This window comes from Scardinius erythrophthalmus (genome assembly GCF_964197995.2).
Source record: "Scardinius erythrophthalmus genome assembly, chromosome: 3".
NCBI lineage: Eukaryota > Metazoa > Chordata > Actinopteri > Cypriniformes > Leuciscidae > Scardinius > Scardinius erythrophthalmus.
The window spans coordinates 21,397,816-21,413,759 of NC_138223.1; the positions used below are offsets into that span (position 1 = coordinate 21,397,816).

The 15,944-nt window shown below is 40.9% G+C and overlaps 1 protein-coding gene across 8 annotated transcripts in view; it reads right to left on the minus strand.

Annotated features, from left to right (window-relative positions):
• LOC308687818 (glycerol kinase) overlaps positions 1–15,454 on the minus strand; it is a 31,734-nt gene extending 16,280 nt beyond the window's left edge. For 4 of the 8 annotated variants that reach the window (XM_081360633.1, XM_081360629.1, XM_081360634.1 and 1 more), the window contains exons 1-9: positions 15,231–15,415; positions 5,388–5,461; positions 5,014–5,120; positions 4,831–4,908; positions 4,614–4,693; positions 3,761–3,898; positions 3,149–3,258; positions 601–667; positions 232–249 (exon numbers count right to left, since the gene is read on the minus strand). In XM_081360633.1, the coding sequence (XP_081216759.1) occupies positions 232–249; positions 601–667; positions 3,149–3,258; positions 3,761–3,898; positions 4,614–4,693; positions 4,831–4,908; positions 5,014–5,120; positions 5,388–5,461; positions 15,231–15,323 (765 nt within the window). In that variant the 5' untranslated portion in view covers positions 15,324–15,415. Of the gene's footprint in view, positions 1–231; positions 250–600; positions 668–3,148; positions 3,259–3,760; positions 3,899–4,613; positions 4,694–4,830; positions 4,909–5,013; positions 5,121–5,387; positions 5,462–15,230 lie in introns of all 8 variants that reach the window. The other 4 variants (XM_081360635.1, XM_081360636.1, XM_081360631.1 and 1 more) reach the window with 2 other exon arrangements.
• Positions 15,455–15,944: the final 490 nt, after the last annotated feature.

A 15,944-nucleotide genomic window follows, 5' to 3' on the forward strand; every position in this document is an offset into this window, starting at 1 on the left:
ATGAATGAAGAGGAAAAAAAAAAAGTTTCTAAATTGGATAAAAACTTCAAACAATGATGATCAACATCCGGTACATTTCCAATAAGATCCCTACAAAGTATAAATTGCATTTTTAACCAATAGGAAAAACATGTTTGCGCCATATTGGAAATGCACAAACTTCAGTGATGACAGGACACAGCAAAGTTGTCTCAGACATGACAGTGTGTAGACAGCTAGAGAAATACTCACCTGATTAGAGCTGATTTTCTATCAGTCAGCCCAAAGAGATCACAGGACACAAAATATAATCATGATAAAGAGGGACATACTAAACCATCCTAAGGGTGAAATGACTGCTCCACAGCAAAGTTCAAATTTGGATGGAAACCATTTTTCGGGCTTGTGGATTTTGTGTACAGTTAAAGTATAAAGGGAAAACAGTTGCTGTTTGACAAGCACTGCTCTGGAGCAAAGATCATTTCTCTCTTGCACAGCATGCAAATAAATATTTTTATTTCACCCTGAGTAGGACACATTTTAAAGCAGTGTGACAATTTATCACGCATTATGTAACATAAGCACAGAAATAAAATTTTCTCTTTGGTGTCAAACACTTACCATCAAACCATAAATCTCTGAAGAACTTCTCACTTTTGGCAGAATTTCCATTGGTATATCAAAATATCTATTTAGGAAATATATGTTATAAATATATCTTAAAGGCTGGAATCGGTGAAGGCTGTAATACATTACACTGTTTTGCCCAGACTCCTGCATAGTTTGCAGTCTGGACGCATCAATGCTAGTTGCCAAAAGACAGAGCCAACCTGGAGATATGGTTTTATTTTATTTTTTACAGATTTTGCAGAAAAACTCAGTTATACTCAGTTTTATTGTATGATAGCCAGTTTTTCCTCTGTAAACGTTTACAAGTCGACAAGCGTTCAGATTTTAAATTTGTGTAGTGTATTCCAGCCTTAAAGGGATACTTCACACAAAAATTTAAATTCTCTCATCATTTACTTAACCTCATGTCTTCCCTGAACTTTTTTAACTATAAACTAGGGACGCACCGATACCACATTTCCCAGAACGAGTATAATAAAATACTTTTATTTTTAATACTTGCCAAATCAGAGTACCGATACCTGTATTTTCATTGCATTTTTAGCAAAAGAATATGAAACAAATTAGTTGGTTAGCAAATAGACATTTCCTTCAGTTATTTTCATGCCTAAATATGCCTGTTAAAATGTATTGTAGGAACTACTGTTACTTTCACTGTTCATATTATTGCTCTATCATAATTTATCGTTAATTTAATAGCACAGTGAATATTTAGAGCAGCTCCAGCAGGGCTCAACCAGTCAAGAGAAGCGAGTGGTTTTCTCTGTCTTTTGTTGTTAGATTAAAAATAAAGGAGAAGTTCACTTTTAAAATGAAAATTCTGTCATCATATACTCACCCTCATGTTGTTTCAAACCTGTATGAATTTCTTTCTTCTGCTGAACAGAAAAGAAGATATTTAGAAGATTATCAGCAACCAGACAGTTTTTGGGTCCCATTGACTTCCATAGTAGGAAAAAAATATACTATGGAAGTCAATTGGACCCAAAAACTGTCTGGTTACTGATAATCTTCTAAATATCTTCCTTTCTGTTCAGCAGAAGAAAGAAATTCATACAGGTTTGAAACAACATGAGGGTGAGTATATGATGACAGAATTTTCATTTTAAAAGTGAACTTCTCCTTTAAGGACAAAGCAGTAGGTTATTAGGCTGATGTCACTTTAGGAGCTGCACGTATCCAACATAGTTACACACGCGTTTTTTTTTTTTTTTTTACTGTTTACGTTCACTTAAGACATAACCAACTATGTTACACAAGGATACTTGCCTATACTGGCATTTTGACATAATATTTTGTGAATTTGTTGAAGAACAAGATGACATGAAATAGAACTCTATTTAATAGGCTATTCGTGCACAGTTTAAGAGGGAGGAGCATTCTGGGTCCGCGCTTCGGATATTTGTGCACCGAAAACGTCTTGAAAACGTCATGTGATTACTGTACCGCCTTCCTGTAATAATGTAGGGAACCACTCATTATACATAAATCACGTAACAATTCATGTTTTTTCTTCGTTTTAATTCAAATGGTGCATGTGTGCTGAGTGAACGATCAACAATTAAGAGCATGCAACAGAAGTGCACTCTCTCTCTTTACGTCAGTTAATGTTAGTAATATGCTTCTCATTTTATTTTATTTGCTATTGCCATATCCGACCGAACTACAAACTTTTCAGCAATGTCTATGAAAAAGGGATGTCAGCTCAACAATCTTGCGCGCCTGTGCCGCTGCAGCTATATAGGTGTAAATATTTAATTTGTTTAACATTCTATTAATTCGACAAATTTACTTCATAGACATCCTTCTCTGATTTATCCATTCTACCTTCTGTTTGCTCTGTTGTCTGTGTTTCTTTGTCACAAGCACTGTACTGTACACGCTGCATGGTATTGGAGTATTTTAATGAGTACAAGTACATAAATGCAGTATCGGTATCATTGCATCCCTACTATAAACCTAGCTTCCGACAAACTGTCATATGCGGGTTCATGAGAGTGTCGTTAAGTGCTACGTCAGCACACTGTAAAGTGTGACGTAAATGTGTTCTGAAGCTCAAGCAAGAATCACAGAGGACATCACTTCTTTCAGAGTTTCACAGCGCGCTAAAATCACACTTCAAAATGTGCTGACGTTTATGTCAAGTGTAAACTCATGAACCCGTGTAGCTAGCCAGAAACTATGGTTTATAGTTAAAAAAAATATATAAAAATAAATAAACTTACACTATCATTTTGCTTTACAAGACACTGATTCCCCACTGGGGTCGTATGGATTTCTGTCGTGTCAACTATGGGGTACACTTGTACTATTTGTACTCGCAGAGATTGTGATCAGAGATTATTTTTCGACAAATATTTTGTTCATCTGAAGAAAGAAAGTTATATACATCTGTGAGTATATGATAAGAGGATTTAAAAAAAATGTTTGAATTATCCCTTTAAGTCACATTCTTTTTGACTAGCTACTGCATATGCAAGTTAGCTTTACTCCAGAAAGATTTATAAAAAAAAAACTACGTAAGCAAATGTATAATTACGTGCAGAGCTCTGGATCCCAGTCCATTGTGTGAATATTGAAGAGCATGGTCCGGCTGGCATTGGTCACATCTGTGCAGTGAACACCTCCCTTCTTCCCCCCTGTCAAGCACTGAAAGTAAGGGGTTATCACCAGAGATGTAAAGTCCAGGTTCAGAAAGTAAAAGTCCTCCTCAGTATTTTGTTCCAATCACCTGGATTTGCTAATTAGCACAGTTTTTCAGCCAGGAGATAGAACTAACTAGTGAAATCAGCTGGCTGAGTTCATGGGTGGAATAAACATATGGCAGGACTTTTACTTTCTGACCCCTGGACTTTACACCTCTGGTTATCACCTATTATTTTAACAAGCTTAAATATTTACATCATGATCACTTCATCAGAGCCCGTGGATTTAATCCATGACTAAGTGCTTGAGTTTATTTCGCAGTATCAGCAAGCACAAGTTTATTTTGCAGTATCAGCAAGCATGAGCATTATTATTTAGAAGCCTAATGGGATTGAACTGCCACAAAGCCATGCACAAATTTCTTCTTTTACACTTTAACCCCAAACTCATATACACAGTCACTATATATATCACATAAGAGATACCTCACTGCCACCGCTCTTACCCAGATAAGCCAGGAGTCAACCGTTCCAAACATTGCCTTGTGGGAGCGCACAGCTTCATGGATCTTTTCCACATTATCCATCAACCAGCGTAACTTCACTGCACTGAAGTATGTGCTGATGGGGAGGCCAGTCTTGTGCTTTATAAGGCAAGAGAAGTAACAATAATTATTCAATTGTCAACTTTGAGTAAGATATGACATATAATTTGAGCACAATTATGAATAAACTTAAAAGTCCAGTGAAGTGGCTTGATGAGCAGTTTTTCCTTTGCTTTGACAATTCCATTTGAAAAAAGAAATAATCATGCTGGTCAGCATGTTGGTCACCATATTGAAGTGGTGAAAATTCACCATATTAAAAAAAGTGCTAGTCCATGTGAGCTTTTGACAAACACAGCTGTATAAAATATGAAGTCTAATAGATTCCCCCTTTAGATTTTATATGAAACTGTAACAAACCTTTAGTAATAAAATTTCACCATATATAAAAAAAAAAATTAAAAAAAAAGTGATCTATTTCAGATGCACTGAAGCAGCTTTAGCGTGTTTTTATGTTGTTTGTAATGTCAGATTCTAGAGAGCATTTGATTGGACAGAAAAAAGTGCATAATGGTATAATCAAAATGTACTGAATGTATCTTCTAAATGTTAATTTTGTCATGTTTTGGAGCACGCCAGCTTATAGATATTCATACTAAAAGCCACAAAACTTCCATCTTGATTTCATGGGGATTTAAAAAATAAAGACTTCCTCACAGATATTTTGAAAATTATTTTATATAATAATGGATTGTGTATGTAGCTGTTCAAGATAATTTTAGTCTTGTTTACAAGGGAACACTGGCACTCTCACCTTGAGGTGGTTTTTGTTCCTGCCAGGAGTTTTGTTGATAAGTCTTTCTACTGTGGACTGGGTCCGCAGATCAAGCCAAACTAAACACATCCAAATAAATTATGAATTATTTAGTTCTTTCTTTTTTTTTTTTTTTTTGATTCTGAACTGTAAAACAATGGATACAATCTCTGATAAAAGTGCTATTTATACATAAAAGTGAGGCAATGTTACTTACCTATAGCATTGTAAAGTGGTTCCCCTGTTTCCTTGTCCCAAACAATGGTGGTTTCCCTCTGATTTGTCACCCCAATGGCTAAACAGATTAAAAATAAGTGAAGAAATTAAAATAAACAACCATAATATCATAGTGTAAGAACATGTGCAATGTGCAAGGAGAAATAGGAGGTGGTCCTGGTACCTTTTATGTTTGAGATATCAATGTTGAGCTTGGTCAGTTTCTCACAGGTCCTGTCCATACACTCATACACAGACTGAAGAATCTCTTTTGGATCTTCCTCCACCCAGCTGAGAACAGACAATAAATAATTTTTAATGTTCTCAGTCAGACCTGACACATGACACCTGCATGAATTAAATACAGAACACTACACACAGCATGACATCATTGCCATTCAAGTGAACGGAAGAAATCCTATTCATCTCATCCAGAATAACAGTATGAACCAATAGTGAACTTGTGATTTGAATCACAAGTTTTACTCTTATTTTATTAATGCATTGCCCCCATTGAACCAGCATGTCATCTCATGACAGAAAGGACACAATACTCACCCCTCTTTAGGAAAGCTCTGTTTAATCTCAACCTGATGGTGGCTGAGAAGCTCTGCGGTTTTTGCATTGAAAACCTACAAGTAAAAGAAAAGAGAAAGATGACAAGCCTGTCAGTTAAATTTCATAACAAGAAAATAAAGAAAACATTAATTAAAGCCACTTATCATGAAACATATCACATTCAGAAATGTCAGATGAACTGGTTCAAAAAGGCACCCCAAATGTTAACCTATTTTAAAGCAGAAAATGAACTGCCAGAAGACATTTATTGCCAGAATAGCAATTCCCTGACTTGTACCCGCTACATTTCAGTGTGGTATTGCAGTCATTTGTCAGTGATGCTGAAAACGGGAAATTCCAGGTATTACAAAGGCATTAATCACTAAAGAGTTTTATTTCATTCTGAGCTTTTCTATTGAGTAACAATGCTCGCCGCAACATTTTAACAATATGAGTAAAGTTTTTTAGGCTGTGGAATTACTAGCACACCCTATTTTAACACAAAAACACATTTATATTCTTCTATGTCTTCCTTATGGAAAAAAACAAAAGCACAAGGCACAAAAAAACAACATATTTTTTGCTTTGTCCACTATTAGTGTCATGACCTTGTCAGATGAGATCTAATGTACGTAACATATTAGGCCCACAGTAGGAAACAGTAACATTTCAGGTCAGAACAACCTGTGAAGAAAGGGGTCCTCAAATATGATCTTCCTCATGTGAGGGACCCAACCTAAAATTTAAAAGGCATCTATATAGTTTCTTGTATAAAGATCAAATATGTACTGTGAAAAAATTAGGGTGAATTGGGACACTTTCTGCCATTCAGAAGACTGGGAAAAATGTCCCAATTTTCCTGAATTAGCCTTTTATTTTTCCTACTCATTATAGTACTGTACTGTAAAATGAATTTATTTATTCCCTCATTTACTTATTTTAATCTACTTTTTAGGGGCCAAGCACCGAAGGTGCATAGGCACATACTGTATCCGTTGGCGTTCTTCTTCTTATTATTATTATTCCGCTCTTGGGAGTCTATGGCAGCTCATAGAACCACTTGCGGGAAAGTTATGAAGTTTGGCACACTGATAGAGGACAGTCTGAAAAGTCACCAGAGCAAATTTGGAGTCTCCAAATCAATTCCTCTAGCGCCACCAACTGTGTGAAACTTTGGACATGTTTATGATAATAACTTTTGAACCATAAGGGCTAGAAACAAAATTCTTTTTTCAAAAAGCACAAGGCACACAGTAGGCAACAGTAACATTTCAGGTCAGAACAACCTGTGAAGAAAGGGGTCTTCAAATATGATCTTCCTCATGTGAGGGACCCCAACCTAAAATTTAAAAGGCATCTATATAGTTTCTTGTATGAAATTTGACACACTGATAGAGGACAGTCTGAAAAGTCACCAGAGCAAATTTGGAGTCTTTTTGAACATTTGGAGCAAATTTGAACGATAAAGCGTTGCAGAGATACAGCCTTACGTCTGTTTTTGCAAGAGCTACGTAAAATTAGTTTGCGCTGTATTCGAGAACGATTTGACGAATTGACATGAATTCCATAGCTTTTTGTCGGCATGGTCTGGAGATGATCTGGTTCAATTTTCGTGAAAATCAGAGCAACAGCCTAGGAGGAATTCGAAAAAGTAGGTTTTTCAGAAAATTCTAAATGGTGGACAAATTTTCATGATGGAAAATTACGTCGTAGAGTGCAATCGAATCGGCTTGAGCTAAGAAATCATAGGAAAAGTGACTTTTTTTTCTAGCCCTTATTATTCAAAAGTTATTAGCATAAACATGAGTGAAACTTTGAACAGTTGGTGGCGCTACAGGGATTGAGTTGGAGACTCCAAATTTGCTATGGTGACAGTTCAGACTGTCCTCTATCAGTGTGCTAAATTTCATATGGGCTGCTATAGACTCTCAGAGCTGAAGAAATGGCAGAATAAGAAGAAGAAGAACGCCAACGATTACAATAGGTGCCTCCGCACATTCGGTGCTTGGCCCTTAAAAATAGTGGGATTGTGCCTCTTGTTGGCGCTATAATAGAACAAAACGCTCTCGGTTACTAACGTAACCTCGGTTCTCTCTAGATGAGGGAACGAGTGTTGCGTAAGATAGCTTATGCTACGGGAAAATCCCTTTTCTCGAGAATACTGAAGCCAAAAAATTATCCTTAATTTTTGCATTAATTTAAAACGCATTGCTGCACAAGCAGACCTAGGCGAGACGGCTCGCACGCCTATTGGTTGCTCTGCTGCAACCTATCGAGGGACTGCTCGTGACGTAAGCACCAATGAGGGCGTGGGCGCCCGTGCACGTCCCGCCTCAGCGCCCTGACCGGGCAGAGGAGGTTCACATCGCCCTCACTATCAGATCTTGGAAGAGATGACAGTGAAATGACTTGGAGTGGAAAGCACGGAGTGGAAAGGAGTGGAAAGCACTTTGGGTACACAGCCGTGTCTTGGTTTGAGAATGACTTTAGAGTCGTTAGGCCCAAACTCGATACACGTAGCACTCACAGAGAGCGCATGCAGGTAACCCACTCGCTTGACTGAGGTGAGAGCCACAAGGAAAACGGTCTTAAATGAAAGATACCGCAAATCCACGAACTGCAGCGGTTCGAAGGGGCCACCCTTCATAGCGTCCAGGACTGTGGAGAGGTCCCAGACCGGAACCAGAGGGGGCCGGGGAGGATTTAATCTCCTAGCACCTCTCAGGAAACGAATGATGAGATCGTTCCTTCCCAGCGGCTGGCCAAGCATAGGTTCAGTAAACGCTGCTAAGGCTGCAACATACACTTTGAGCGTGGAGGGGGACCTGCCCTTATCCAACAGCTCCTGTAGGAAGGAGAGAATCTCCGTAACGCTACAGCGTTGTGGGTCTATGTTCTGACCCGAGCACCAGCCGGAAAACACTGACCACTTTGAGTAAAAACCTTCTAGTAGAAGGCGCTCTTGCCTGTGTAATAGTGTTCAGCACTCCCTCTAGGAGGTCAGCGGGTACCCGTTGATGGCCCATACGTGCAGGGCCCATAAGTCAGGGCGCGGGTGCCATAAGTCGGGGCGCGCCCCTGGCCTGAGAGAGGAGATCCCTCCTCACCGGAATCGGCAATGGGGTCGTGCTCACTAGCTGCATCAGCTCTGGGAACCAAACTTGGTTCCTCCAGAGCGGCGCCACGAGGAGCACAGAGCATTCGTTCTCCCTGATTCGCTTGATCACCTGTGGTAACAGTGCGACCGGGGGAAACGCATAAAGCGGATGGCTGGGCCATACATGGGCCAGCGCGTCCCTTTCTTTCGTGAAAAATGCTGGGCAGTGCGCGTTCTCTGGCGACGCAAAGAGATCGATTTCCGCTCTGCCAAAGGTGTCCCATAGTAACTGGACTACCTGGGAGTACACGGACCATTCCCCTGGGGGAACATTGTCTCTGGACAGCATGTCTGGACCCACATTCTGACAGCCTGGCACGTGCGCTGCTCTCAGCGAGCGCAGGTTGTGCTGCGACCACACAAGGAGGCGTTCCGCCGGTGTGTGGAGGCTCCGTGATCTGAGACCGCTCTGGCGGTTTATGTAAGATACCACTGCCATGTTGTCCGTGCGGACTAAGACATTGTGGCCCTTTAAGAAGGGGAGGAAATGTCCCAAAGCGTTCTCGACCGCTTTCATCTCTAGACAGTTTTTGTGTAGGGGCCCTTCCTGGGTCGCCCACAGACCGAATACTGGCCTGCCCTCGTAGAGGGCGCTCCAACCTGAGTTGGTGGCGTCTGTCGAGATTACTTTTCGTTTCGAGATCGTTCCCAGATCCACGCCTGACTGATACCAGTCTGCCACCTTCCAGGGCTCCAGTGCTGTCACACAGTTCTCAGTCACCCTGAGGCGAATAGTGCCAGAGGTCCATGCTCGAAGCGGGACCCGTGTTTTCAGCCAGTGCTGTAGAGGGCGCATGTAAAGCAAGCCCAGTTGGAGCACTGCCGAGGCCGAAGCCATAAGCCCTAGCATCCTCTGAAAATTCTTGAGAGGAAAAATGCTGCCGGCCCTGAAAGACGCTGCTGAATGTATTCGCAGCGCGCGCTCTGATGTCAGTCGCTCTGTCATTGATACAGAGTCCAAATCTGTCCCCAGAAAGGAAATTTTCTGGCTGGGAGACAGTGAGCTCTTGGTCCAGTTGATTTGGAGACCCAAATCCTTTAAGTGGCTGAGTAATAAAGCTTTGTGCGCTATCAGCTCTGCTTCTGACTGCGCTAGAATTAGCCAGTCATCCAAATAGTTCAAAATTCGCATCCCCCATTGTCCCAGGGGAGCGAGCGCCGCGTCCATGCACTTCGTGAATGTACAAGGTGCCAAAGATAGACCGAACGGCAGGACGGTGTACTGATAGCTCTGACCCTCGAAGGCGAATCGCAAGAAAGGCCTGTGATGGGACGTTATTTGAATCTGAAAGTAGGCATCTTTGAGGGCTCAGGTTTCAGCACTATCTTGGGCCTGGGTCCCCGAGGGGGAGGCGGTCTGTGACGGCTTAAAGAGCGCGAGAGCTGTTGAGACTCTCTGGGCTGACGGCGCTGTGAAGCTGGCGGCGGAGGTGAGGGTGATGCTGTGTTCCGGTTGGGAGGCTGTTTTTTGTAGCGGCCCGCAGCGGAACTAGAGCGTTTCGGGATGAAGTGCCGCATGGCCTGCGAGGTTTTCTGCACTTCTGAGTATCGCTCCGCGAAGCCCTTGACTGCCGGGCTGAAGGCTGTAGACACAGGCGCCTCGAGGAAGGTGGCTCTGTCGGACTCTTTCATGTCGGACAGAGTCAGCCACAAGTGTCTCTCAGTCACGGTGAGGGACGCCATACTCCTACCGATGGCCTGTGCAGCGGACTTGGTGGCTCGTAGAGCTAAGTCCGTAGCGCTTCTGAGGTCCGTAAAGCTCTCAGGATTCGGGCCCGCCTCGTCCATTTTGCGTAGAAGGTTGGCCTGATGCACTTGTAGCACAGCCATGGCGTGGAGCGCTGACGCGGCTTGACTGGCGGCGGTGTAAGCGTGACCGATCAGAGCCGAAGTTGTCCTGCAGGCTTTGAGGGCTTGGACTGCCATCCAGAGGAAGGCGGACACAGGTGCGTTGCTACCGGTTCCTCGACGGCAGGAATGGAGAGGTAGCCTTTGTCTTTCGCACCGTCCACGTGGGAGAGCGTCGACAAGACAGTAGGCTGCAGCCTGGCAGAAAATGGCGCCTTCCAGCTTTTAGCTAGCTCCTCGTGGAGTTCCGGCAGGAAGGGAGCGGGCCCCGTGTGAGGCGTCGAGCGTCGCCCGGGCAGGAAACAGCCATCCAGCCTGCTGGGCACGAGTTCCTCGGGCAGAGAACAATCGAGACAAGCGTTCTCAAGATCAGTGAGAACACTCGTTCAAATATAGCGCAAATATAGCGCACACACTCAAACCTGACTGCACATCACATTTTTGACTTTATTGATTCTGCTTTTATTCGTAATGCAATGGACCGGTCAACGGGACATAAATTAATCCTTGAAGGATGGGACTTCATAGGACATTTGCACAAAAAGAAGAAATAACTTACCCTAGCCTATTTTATAAGTCGCTCCGGAGTCGCATATCAGTCAAAAAATGCGCCATGAAGAAGAGAAAACATATATAGCCTAAGTCGCACTGGACTAAGTCGCAGTTATTTAGAAATTTATTCCACAAAAAAAAAAAAAATAAAAAAAAAAAAATGTTACAGACGGGACAGTTCTCCTTTACGAACGTGAGCGCTCTTGAAAGCGGCTCTAAAAGACTGCTTTAAAACTTTCACAGAGACCTCAAACTGAAAGCACAAAGCCTGTCTTTAAATTTAATTTCGTTTTGTATTAATTGTATCTTAATTTTAATCAATGTTTCATCAACCAATTGTCTGGATTTAATAAATAAGAAGTAAATATATTAGAAAATAGATAATCAGGACACGGAGGCACTGGTGAACCTGGAGCTAGTCTCATAAATGAACCGAAACTCAGCGTATAAGGTACTAGGTAGCCTACTTGCCTCACAGACCTGAGACATATAGATAGCTTGAAATGTCTACTTTTAAACAGAACAATTCAAAACGAAAGAAAACATACTGCACTGCATTCATTTTGTTTTATTTTAGGCTATTTATCCGCCACACCTTAAAATATTGTCTGATATTAAACCGATAATATAAATATAGAAATGAACACAAAAAACATGCCTAGTGCCATCCTTACAAAACACTGACAGTGAGGTTTTTGACTGGGTTTTTTTTTTTTTTTTTGAGCAGCTGCGGACAAATTCTTTCAACGCACACACAATATTACATAGGCTAACACTCTGCGCTTATGTTTTAAAAACATAATTTAACATATAAATAAAATAAAAAAATAGCCTACTTAAAGTGTTTATTACAAATAAATTACTAAATGCTAAAAAATTATAAATTTGAATGAACAAACATGCGTTGCATTTACAATTCTGTGAAAACAGGGGGTGCTGCAGCACCCCCAGCACCCCCACTTCCCGCGGCCCTGCTCCTAGCCATGTTGGCATGTCTTATCGTCTTTTTTGTGCTTGGCCCCGATAATGGCTGCTTGCAGCTATATTTAGGGCCCAAGCCCTGAAAGGGCGAAGGCCCTATTGGTTTCGTAAGGATTTTTTTTTTTGCATTATTATTTTTTTTTGCCTTTTTGCCACTTTTGGGGCCCTTAACATGCTCAAAAACTCTTGAAATTTTGCAAACACGTCAGAACCTGCGGCCATCAGGGCCGGACTGAAGCTGGTACCCGGGCGTGGCAGGGGGGCTCGACAGCGCCCCCTGGAATGGTGTCCGAAAACTTGGTCCATAAATCAAACACACTTGCACGTAATAATATGAAACTCAGTACACATATAGATCTCATCGGGTCGAACAACTTTCGTGCTCTAAGTTTTACAAAAACCCAACAGGAAGTCGGTTATTATACGTTGTTTGGAAAACGCATACAATGGAATGTGAAATACTCCTCCTAGGGAATTCATCCAATCGCCACCAAACTCGGAGTGAATGAAGTCAACACATTGAGGATGAATTCTTGCGAACAGATTTTTGATATCTCGAACGGTTTGGCTGTGGCGAGGAAACAAATTTATGGCGAATAATGGGACACAGGAAGTGTGTTATAACTTCTGCATACATTAACTGATCTTGATTAAACTTCAGTAGTGTGTTCGTTGTAAGAAGCCGATCACATGGATGTGACATTTGTGAGTCAAAGTTATAGCGCCACCAACTGGCAACAGGAAGTGTGTCACTTTCAAAATGCTTTGAAATCACCCTCTTATTTTTACCCGATTTGCTTAAAACTTTATGTGTATAATGTAGACTCACAGCAGATGTAGACCTGTGAAAGGATTATTGATATCTTAGATACTGTTGCCGTGGCAACGCATCAAACTTTAATATTCTTTTCGGATACTTTTGAGACTCTTCACATGCTTGAAAATGCATGAAACTCAACAGACACATCACATTTATTATCCAGTAGACATGTGCAAAGTTTCAGAAACGGGCGTGGTGGAATGGCTCAGTAGCGCCACCTTTAGTCAAAAATGGGGGCTTCGTTTTTCCTAGAATCACAAAACTTTGTAGGTGTATTGTTCTCATCCAGCCGGACAACTCTCTAATTTACAGTCATTACCTCAGACCAAAAGGAAGTCAGATATTTTGGTTTGAATGTGGATTTTCTGGAGAATTTTCTCTCTCTCTCTCTGTGTGTCTGTGTGTGTGGGGGGGGGGGGATTTGTCTATTCCATTACATTTTTGTTTTTCAAGGTTTCAGGGGCTTTTGAGGCCCTTAACGTGCTCAAAAAGTCTTGAAACTTTTCACACATGTCAGAACCCACCCTCTTCAGGGCCGGGCTGAAGCTGGTACCCGGGCGTGGCAGGGGGGCTCAACAGCGCCCCCTTGGACACGGTCTGAAAACTTGGTCCATATATCAAACACGCTTGCATGAATTAATATGAAACTCGGTACACATATAGATCTAATTGGGCCAAACAACTTCCGCACTCTAAGTTATTAGCGCCGCCCAACAGGAAGTCGGCTATTATGGGTTGTTTGAAAAACGCATGCTGTGGAATTTGATGTAATCATCCTAGAGAATTCATCCAATCGCCTCCAACCTCGGTCAGCATGAAGTCAAGACATTGAGGATGCTAAATTGCAGACGGATTTTTTTATATCTCGAACAGTTTGGCCGTGGCGAGGAAACGAATTTATGGCGAGAAAAGAGAAACACGAAGTAATATAACTTCTGCATACGTTAACTGATCTTGATGAAACTTCAGCAGTGTGTTCGTGGTAAGACGCCGATCAGATGGATGTAACTATTGTGAGTCAAAGTTATAGCGCCACCAACTGGTAGCAGGAAGTGTGTCACTTTCAAAATGCTTTTGACAAAAGTGGGGGGGGGGGTTAGTTTTACCAACAGTTAAAAAAATCAGTACGTATATTGGTCTCATTGAGCCGGACAACTTTCTAATTTACATTCATTAACTCTGACCAACAGGAAGTCAGATATTTTGGTTTGAATGTGGATTTCTTTGCAAAATCAGCCTCTGAATTTTTACCCACTCCTCTTAAGTGGTTTATTTTATTCCCACCAAACTTTTTCAACATGATAAAAATACATTAAAGATGCTAAATTGTGAACGGATAATACATATCTCAAACGGTATTGCTATGGCGAGGGATTAAAGTAATGTCAAAAATGGAAACACTATTTTTTTTTTCAATTTAATAGTTGTTTTAGTTTAAAAACAGCCAGAATGTTTTTTTTAGTCCGAAGAATAAATCATGTCATTCATAGTGCTATACTGCCCTCTTGTGTTCAAAATGAGGTAGGACTATTGTATCTATATAAAAATATACTAGGTATGTGATGGTGAGAATATTTTACCACCGGTTAATCAACGGGTTAATAACGTTAAAAGGTAAGACAAGTAATATTTTCTGTCTTATATATATATATATATATATATATATATATATATATATATATATATATATATATATATATATATATATAAATATAAATATAGCTGCTTAGGTAACTAAAGGCACCGGGGTTGCGGTGCCACCGGCTTGGGCCCGTAATCGCTGCTCGCAGCTATATTTATTTATTTGTGTTTATTTATTTATTTTATTATTAATTATTATAAACTTTTTTTACATTAATTTATTTAGACTTTTATTTTTTCTAAACATTTCCACAGCCCAGCTAGCACTCATGTGCGGATCTATCTGGATGCTTCAACACAACTAAACAAACAATATCTTATAGCCTACACTGTATGGAGAAACTGTCCAACGTGTGATCGACTTTGTCATTTAGTCAAGTTCTGAAAAAAACATCATAAATACAGCTGTCATATTAAAGTGGGAATTGAAACTTGGTTTTAAGCAAAACATTTGAACTTTGTCATGCTGCTCAAATCCAAACATTGTAACTGTGTAAAATGTAGATTATTACCAATCTGGGATGAACGCCAATTCTTTTGACACTTGCCTAGTGTCAAAATATCCCTTCGATTGCACTAAAATAATTATTTTCAGACACAAAGTACCGAGTAAACAGAAAGCTAACTAGAAAGATTCAACTAATGTTTAATTGTCATCATACGGAAGACTAAGCAGACCCAGAAACTAAAAGCAATCAGAACGCCTGCTAAACCGGCTTCGGCATCTTTATCTGCCGGCACATGTTGGCAAGGGCACGGAGGACTCTCCAATCTCTGTCTGTATGCGAGCCACTTCAGTAAGCTCCACCACAACCAGATGACATGTCCTCAAGATGCGACTTACCAGAAAACGTGTAGAACTCGTGCCTTGGTCGATAGCAGCTACAAGGGGGCCCAGCATGATTCTGTTCGACGATGCAGCCATTATACCGTTCATTGAATCAGTGAGCGTGAGTGACTACAGCAGCCAGAAATATAACACTGGACACTCGCCTCTGCGCTCCGCCCTCGCTCCCGCTCAGACTTCTCCGCGGCACTGACGCCATGATGATGACGTAGACATGCCCCGTGAGGGAGGAGTGTTTTTCTAATGATATAGCTATCACTTTGAAATCTACACTTTGGAGTTTATACTTTTAATTATAAATGTAATAAAATGTCAAATTGCACAGACGCAGTAAATTATGTAACATAAGTATAATAATCATATAAATTAGAATACAATCAGTGCCTTCTTTTACTGCATTCAGGGCCGGCCCAAGTCTTTATGGGGCCCTAAGCAGAATTTTATTTGGGGGCCCCTCTGTGCCGCCAATATGACTGACTATATTGTCAATACTTGATTATTTGCAGACTATACATCTAAAATAACTAGACTATAAATCAAAGTATGGCAACTATCAATTGTATTAGTTGTAACTGTGTAGCTTAGGCCTACTTTAAAAGTAAGTAACTGTATTTTCACTTTAAGTAACTGTGTTTGCACTTTAATATTCAAACTCTTACAGTACTAATGTGGTGTACTGAAAGTAGCTAAATTAACCAGCAGACAATGCAT